General features: G+C 64.3%; 1 protein-coding gene across 2 annotated transcripts in view; it reads right to left on the reverse strand.

The window, feature by feature from the left end:
* NHERF2 (NHERF family PDZ scaffold protein 2) overlaps positions 1–6791 on the reverse strand; it is a 39191-nt gene extending 32400 nt beyond the window's left edge. For both annotated transcript variants that reach the window (XR_015183880.1, XM_086473318.1), the window contains exons 1-2: positions 6582–6791; positions 1758–2015 (exon numbers count right to left, since the gene is read on the reverse strand). Coding sequence is in view for 1 of the 2 variants with exons in the window: in XM_086473318.1 (XP_086329444.1) it covers positions 1758–2015; positions 6582–6791 (468 nt within the window). In the remaining variant the exon portion in view is untranslated. The remainder of the gene's footprint in view (positions 1–1757; positions 2016–6581) is intronic.
* Between the last annotated feature and the right edge of the window lie 1019 nt (positions 6792–7810).

The raw sequence follows: 7810 nt of genomic DNA on the forward strand, positions 1-7810 counted from the left end.
CACGGTGGGCATCGCCCCCACGGTCAGTTCCCTTTCTCCAGCTCAGGCTCCACCAAACACCAGCCCCAGCTCCGGCACAGCGAGCACCAAACGTCCCAGCCACGCCGTCCCAGGCGAAGCCCCCAGCCAAGCCCCCCAGCCCTTCCGAGAGGAAGCACGGGTGCTTTCCCCTCCTTGCACCCCAGCCCTGCCCGGCTCTCCCCGTCCCACCCTCTCTCCTTGGAGGAGCCGAAACCCAAAGGCCGGAAAGGACCGTCCCGTTCCCCTCGCCTGACTTCCCGTCAGCACACGCCGTTGGATTGCACCCAGCAAACGAAACAGAGACAGGATAGGAAATCCCCAGCTTGGAAAGCCGCCCCCAGCCATGCTCAGCCACCCTTCCCAGGAATGGGTTCTCTCCCATCAGCCATCCCAGGGGTCACCAGCCCCCCATTGCACTGACCCCCGAGGAGCACACCCATCATCATCATCACACAGCCCTTCAAAGAGCTTCAAATCATGAAGTTAAAAAAAATACTGCCTCCAACTCTGCCCCAGGGAAGGGGGGGATCGTCCTCTGCAGTTTGCCAAGCAGCTCTGGGGGGGGAAAGACCAGAGGTGAGACCCCCTCCTTATGACTGGGGACACACATTCCTCCTGCCTGGTATCAGCATCACCTCTTATCGGCGGGGGGGGAACGTCAGCTCTTTCTCCGTGGGGGCTCCCGAGGACACAAAGCTTTCCTGACTTTCCCCACCCGCGTCCTCCTGGCAGCCCCACAGCCACTTCTGGGCCGGCATCCAGCCACCACCCCACCTCCGAGGGGGCAGAGGCCGACCAGGCGCCGCAGCCCCTGCAAGCTCCCCAGGGAGGAGGAGGAGGGAGAGTGCACCCATGGCAGCTCTGCGATGGAGGTGGTTGAGCACCAGCACTCCCTGCCTACCAGCACAGACCAGCAAGCACAGGGGGGCTGCAGGGTGGGGACACAGAAGGGATGGGGACAGACAGTTGTAGAGAGGTGACGGAGCCACCGGCTCAGCCACGCGACACCCGCAACGCTCCTGCCGCGTTCGCGCCCCGAGCGAGGGCAGCCCCGGGACCGAGCCCTGCTATCCGCCGAGCGCAAGGCTGCGCCGTCTCCGCCAGCCCAGCCCCAGCAGCAAGGCAGCCATGGAAACTGGACGTTTTCCACCCCAAATTCTTTCCTTTTTGGAAAGGAGTTTACCAATAAAAGGCACTTACTGCAGAATCACAGTCCAGACCCAGGCCACTTGAAAAAGAGCTAATTTCCTTCCTATTTAAGCAAAAAGCTGAGAACACATTCGCCCCAGCTGTTCCCTCCCTCCTGCAAATAACAGAGGAGAGAGAAGCTCATTCATGAGCTCTGGCTTCGCCACGTCCCTGGTCTGTGCAGTGACAGGCAGACGAGACCCAGGCTGTGACGCCGACCTCAGCCGAGGCAGCACCGTGGGGTCACTCGTCCCCCCAGCAGCCCCCTCTTCCCCAGCAGCTCCCAGGGCTTGGGAGACCCTCGAGGGGTGCAGGAGGCGGGGAGAGCAGCGCAGCCCCCAGCAGCCAATGCCGCTTCGAGCGAGAGCAAACGAGGCCCAGGGGCAGCTCGCCCACCACTCGGGGACACAGAGGGTTCCCCAAAGCCACCAGCCACGTACGGGAGGTTTTCCCTCTGACGGGAAGCAAGGCGGGATGCAGAGGGTGCTTGCACCCGCTCCCCGGCTCAGCGCCCAGCAGCCCCACGCGCCGCCCGGCTCTGCCCTCACCTTCCTGCTGCCGTGCGAGGAGAAGCTGTGCGAGTGCCGCTGGAGGCTGCCCCCGCTCAGATCCAGCTGCGGCTTCCACACCTCCCCGTTGTCGCTGCCCACCGACTTGGCGGGCGAGACGCCGGAGTTCAGCAGGACGCCGCTGTGCACCATCTCCTCCGTGGGCGTCAGGCGCAGGCTGCACAGGTACTCGTCCGTCTCCTTGTCCACCACGAGCAAGCGGGTCTCCGTCTCCACGGCTTTGATGCGCTGCACGACCTGGAACGGAGAGGAACAACTGAGCAGAGACCCAGGGACCTCCCAGCTGCAGCAGGAGCTGGACCCAAAGACCATCAACCCTCCCCTGCAGCTTCAGCCTTGCTGCAGGGTGCAAGTCTGCTGTCACTTGGTGATGGGGGAGAAGGGCAGAGTGCAGCTTTGGGGGACCCCCAGGATGGAGCTCCTGTTGCCTGCAGCCCCGGGCGATGATGGCGATGGCTCTTTCCACTCCATGTCCCACAGGTGACGTGACAGCTCTGCCCAGGGCAGCTCCAGAGACCACCCGGGACCACCCTCAGACAGGAACTTTCACAGAGGCTGCTTCACTGACCCCCCTGAGCATCAGAAACCCTGCTGCCTGGCTCCATCCCTCAGAGGGACAACACAATCCGGCCCACCAAGCAAACCACCTCGCACACCCTCATTTCCTCGATCCGAGGTGCCTTTCTTCCCCCATACCCAGAGCAGGCTGGAGAGCTGGGGTGCACAGGGAGACACTAAGCACCCACGAGTGCATTTGGTGGCTGAGCTGCCTTTGCTGGGTGCTCCCCACCGCACCGGTGTACCAGCTACCCCCCCGCCCTGGGTGGATTTACGCAAGAAACAACCCAATCTGCACATTCGGCCCCAATCTGTGCCAGGGGCCAGCAGAGATAAGAGAAACCAGTGCTGGGAGCGAGAGATGGGCCCGTCCCTGCTGGGATCCAGCTCCAGGCAGTGCTGAATGGGGACCATTGTCCTGCCCGGCTCCTTCGCAGGGATCGGTGACTGGCAGAGGCTCTGAAAGGAGCTCACGGTGTCGGCGCAGCAGGGAGAGCCGGGAGGAGCTGATCCCGGCTGGGCAGGGGAGGGGGGTAAAATCACACCGGGGCAGGCTGTGATGGAAGTGGGGCAGATCCAGGAGATGCAGAGGAGCAGGGCAAAGAGAAGCCGCCTCCAGACTCCCTGCCAGCAGCCAGAGGACTGGCTCTGCCGGGCCACCTCCTCCCTACACAGCCCTTCATCCCGAGGAGGAGGGGTGGTATCACTGGTGATGCTGCTCCGCAGCCATCCCCAGACATGGGACAGCCCTAAAGACCACACACCCATGACCCCCCAGCCCCGCCCCCCCCAGGCCTACTGGGAAGCCCCCAAAGCAGCCCTGGGCTTCCTTACGGGGCTCCTGCTCTGATCTAGGTCACACCGGCCACACGCTCTGCAGCCGCCAAGGTTATAAGTGACAAACGAGCCTCATGCGCAATTAGCTAGCGTTTATTTACTCCCCTGCAAGCTCCACTCAAGGTCAACAGAGCCGGTATCTGCAAATGAAAAAAAAAAAACCACCAACAACAAGAAATTTATAGACTGCAGACAAGGCTGCTTGTCCTGAACCAACTGCTCTGCTGCAGGCTGCAGCCTCCGTCTCCACGTGCCACATCGGGCGGCAACGTGCCCAGGGCCCCATCCGTAACCGGCCCGAAGGGTGCTATTCCATCAAGCCCCAGAAAATCCATCTGCTCCCTCTCAGATCCATTTACATGCAACATCAGACGGTGCTGCCGATACCGGCAAGGCAGTGCCTGCGTGAGGCCGCTTCTCCCGGCAGGGACCTGGGAGCAGTCAGCAACGCCTGCGGGGAGCGTGCAGGAGAAACGCGCCGGGTCCTGCTCCGCGACATCCCCCAGATCCCCCAGTCTGGGTGCTCCAGGCATTAGGGCAGCACAATTAATCACTGGGCAGGGCGGAGGGTCCCACAGACCCCCACAAAACGCAGAGGGACCACAGGAGCGCCCTGCCCTGCCACGGCGCTGCACGGTGCTGGCAGGGCAGGATGGGTGAGCTGCCCCCCCCCCGGCTGGCGGGGAAGGGTGTTGGGGCTCAGCCCACCGCCAAGCTCCCCAGCTGAGCTCCCCAACAGCCCTGGCAAGAGCAGCGATGGAGCAAGGGTGTCCCCCCAGCCCCAGGAGCGCCAGGGGCTGAGCCAGGCAGGGATGGAGAGCGGGCACAGAGCATCCCCTCACCCCCCTCCCCGCTAGCAGGGACGAGGGGAAGAGGCTTTCTGTGACAAAGTCCCCAGACAGCAAGTCACTCTGGGGACAGAGCAGCGAGGTGGAAGGCAAAGCAGGAGCTGGGCACACAGCGACGTTCCTGCCCGACGCAGAGCCTGGCACCCTACCCGTTTCCGAGCCATGGTCCCAGCCTCGAGCCCGCGGCTTTTCCGAAGACGACACACGGCCTCCCCTGCGCATCTGGCGCCTCGGGACCTTCTCAGCACCGGTCCCAGCCGCACAATTTCCGCAGCTCCACCCAAACAGACGTTCACCCCTGGCTACACCAGCCCCAGCCCCACAGAGCCGGCCCCAGCCCTTCCACCCTTGCCGAACACCAGCTGCCCAGGAAGGAAACTGATGGTGCCACTGGGATCATCCCTCCTGCTCCGTAAGAGATGCCTCTGCCCCGCGCTGCCAACCTCAGCACGGACCTGGAGGCTTTGGGCACAGCAGGAGGGCAGGAGCCCAGTGCTCTGCCTGCCCCGGCGGGGAGCCAGGATGCAATTTCGCATCCAAGAGATGAAAAGACCCGAGAACACGTTCTGCCTTCGCTCCTTGGGTAAGGCCAGGAAAAAAAACAGAGAACAAAGACCCAAATGCCGCCAGCTTCAGCTCAAAACACAGTTACACCCAAACAGCAAGGCCTTGCTCGCTGCGGGCTCTCCCACCACAGCTTCAGATGCACATAGAGAAGATTCAAGGTTGGGGGCTTCAGCGGAACAAGGAGAGGCCACCACAAACCAGCTGCTCTAACCCACTGGCAGGAGGCAGCGTCTGACCCGCCATGGCATCGCTCTTCCCACAGTCCATCAGCGCTGGGTGCTTTTTTTTTTGGGGGGGTGGAAGAGGTTCTTGCTGCATTGAGACAGGAGGAAGGGCGATCCCCAGAGCACGTCCCGGGGCAGGGCTGCTCCTGCTCACACCACTCGCACACACTAATGCCACCACGGCAGGAGCACGGCACGGCAGCGAGCTCTGGGACACTGTCCCGTTTGCTGCCCTGCAGCAGGGAATCGAGTGCCCCGGCTTCATCCTGCCTCCGCCAGCAGAAAATGGAAGACAGGGAAATTTCTCCCATTTCATTCGACCTACTGGAACACCCCCCCACCCCCCCCCGCCCATTTCAAAGACACAGCTGGCTGTCTCAGCTCCGCTATCGCCCATCCCCAGCATCCCAGTTTCAGCAGGGAGCTCCGACGGCTTCCAAAACCACCCAGCTCCTTGCAGGAAAACAGCCTGATCTTTTCTGCCCAGCCAGATCAAAGATGTGGATCCTCCTTCGAGGGTTTGTGAAATCACACTCAAGACAAACATTAACTTTCACACAGCTGGCTCGGATCACCGAAACGGGCTCAACGAGCCATGAAAACCCACCAAGCCCACGGAGAGGAGTCCACAAGGCTTTACTGGAGCCACATGGAAGGCTCTGCTTCACCTTCAGCACAGCGACATCCGCTCCTGGTGGGTGAAGCCCAGGAATCCACAACCCCCCAAAACTCTGCCGGGTCCACCAGCTACAAGAGGCACATCCCCGCTCTGCCCCAAGGAAGCGCTGGCAGCGGGGCCAGCCAGATGTTTTGAGTTACTAAAGCACTAAACCCCACGGAGCCCCGCGAGCCATCGGGCAAATGGGCACATTCGGCACCGTGCCCCTGCCAGGCACCATGTCTGCAGCGGGACAGGAGCATCTCAAATCTCATCGCTTGGTTTTTTTTGGGGGACTAAACTGTTTAGCAAATACAACTTTCAGTTCTATAAGCAGAAAGTGACAGGGCCTGCAGCGCGCAGCGTCTGTTACAGAGCTGAGAAACAGCTCGCTTGGATCCCCCCCAGCACAGCCCCGGTTTAGTAACAGCCATGACTTCCCTCCAAGCCCTATCTCGCTTACACCAGTCGAACTGCTGAACATCTGCAGAGCTTTATCGGTAGATTTTAAGGCATCCTCACCCACGAGCGGGAGCAGCTCGCCCAAAACGGCCAAAAAAAAAACCAACAAAAAACCCGGAAACAAAGCCTGGGTCTCCCCATTCCTTTCCACCAGGGATTGCATAACGCAGCGGTGCCCTGCCCACACCGAAACACCTTCGGCTTGCCCACCTTCCCACGGATCCAACACCCCCGCCCCAGCGGCGAGACAGACCGCACCACGCCACCCTTCCCACGGGAGCTCCGTGTCCCAGGCTCACCCCACACACACACACGCCCCCACCGTGGCCCAGCTCTACGATTTGGGGGACACACACACACACACACACACCCCCCCACCCCACCAACCACCAGCACTGGCCAGGCCAAGGATGCTGCGGCACAGATATTTTGGGGGAAAAAAACCCCAGCCTGCTAAGCCCACCCTGGGGAGGCTGGGGGAGCCAAGCCGGCGGGGAAGGGGGAGGCTGGGGGAGGCTGGGGGAGGCTGGGGGAGGCTGGGGGAGGCTGGGGGAGGCTGGGGGAGGCTGGGGGAGGCTGGGGGAGGCTGGGGGAGGCTGGGGGAGGTGCCGCGGTCAGCCGCCTGCCCTGCCCGCCCCCTGCCCCGCACCTGATGGTGCGTCTCCTGCTCCACGTTGAGCCCGTTCACCTCGACGACGCGGTCCCCGGCGCGCAGCCCCGCCGCCTCGGCCGGCGAGCCCGGCTCCACTTTGCGGATGAACTGCCCGCTCTTGCCCTTCTCGCCGTGCAGGTGGAAGCCGTAGCCGCTCTCCCCCTTCAGCATGCGGCACAGCCGCGGCTTCAGCTGGTCCTTGGCCATGGCCCGGGCGGCCGGCGGGAGCGGCAGGCGGGGGCGGGAGGCGCCGGGGGCCCCTTTTATAGGCGGCCCGGGGCGGAGGGGCGGGCCGGGGCCGGGGCCGGGGCCGGCGCTGGGGCTGGGGCTGGGGCTGGGGCCGGGGCCGGAGCGCGGCGCAGGGCGGCCATGCTGCGCGCTGCCCCGCGGCACCGGGAGCGCGGCGGGCGGGGACGGGGATGGGGAGGGGGCCGGGGCCGGGGCGGGCGGGGCCGGGGCCGGGGCGGAGCCGCAGAGGGGGCCGGGTCGGGCGCAGCCGGGACGGGGACAGGCAGCGGCACCGGGACGGGCATCAGCACCGGCACCGGGACCAGCACCGACACCGGCACCGGGACGGGCATCGGCACCAGCACCGGGACCAGCACCGACACCGGCATCGGCATCGGCACCAGCACCGGCACCGGCACCGGGACCAGCACCGACACCGGCACCGGGACGGGCATCGGCACCAGCACCGGCACCGGGACCAGCACCGACACCGGGACTGACACTGGCACCGGCTCCGGGACGGGTATCAGCACCAGTACCGGGACCAACACCGACACCGGCACCGGGACGGGCACCAGGAAGGGCACCAGCACCAGCTCCGGCACTGACACCGGGACCAGCACCGACACTGGAACCAGCACAGACACCGGCACCAGCCCCGGGCCCAGCACCGACACCGGCACCAGCACAGGCACCGACACCGGGACAAGCACTGATACCACGACCGACACCAGCACCGACACCAAGACCAGCCCCGGGACCAACATTGACACCAGCCCCAAAGCCAGTCCCAGTGTCGGTGCCAGTCCCAGTGTCAGTGCCGGTGTCAGTGTCGGTGCCGGTGTCAGTGCCAGCACCGGGTGGACGGAGCCGATGGAGCCCCGGCGCTGATGGAGCGGGGTTGCCCAGGGCTGATCAAGGCCACCGGGACTCACGGGCTGGAGCCACCCAGGACTCTGGGGGCTCAGCTCCGGCTGCCACGGGACCCCTGGTGCGGC

Source organism: Leptosomus discolor, chromosome 14 (assembly GCF_034619465.1).
Source record: "Leptosomus discolor isolate bLepDis1 chromosome 14, bLepDis1.hap2, whole genome shotgun sequence".
NCBI classification, from domain to species: domain Eukaryota; kingdom Metazoa; phylum Chordata; class Aves; order Leptosomiformes; family Leptosomidae; genus Leptosomus; species Leptosomus discolor.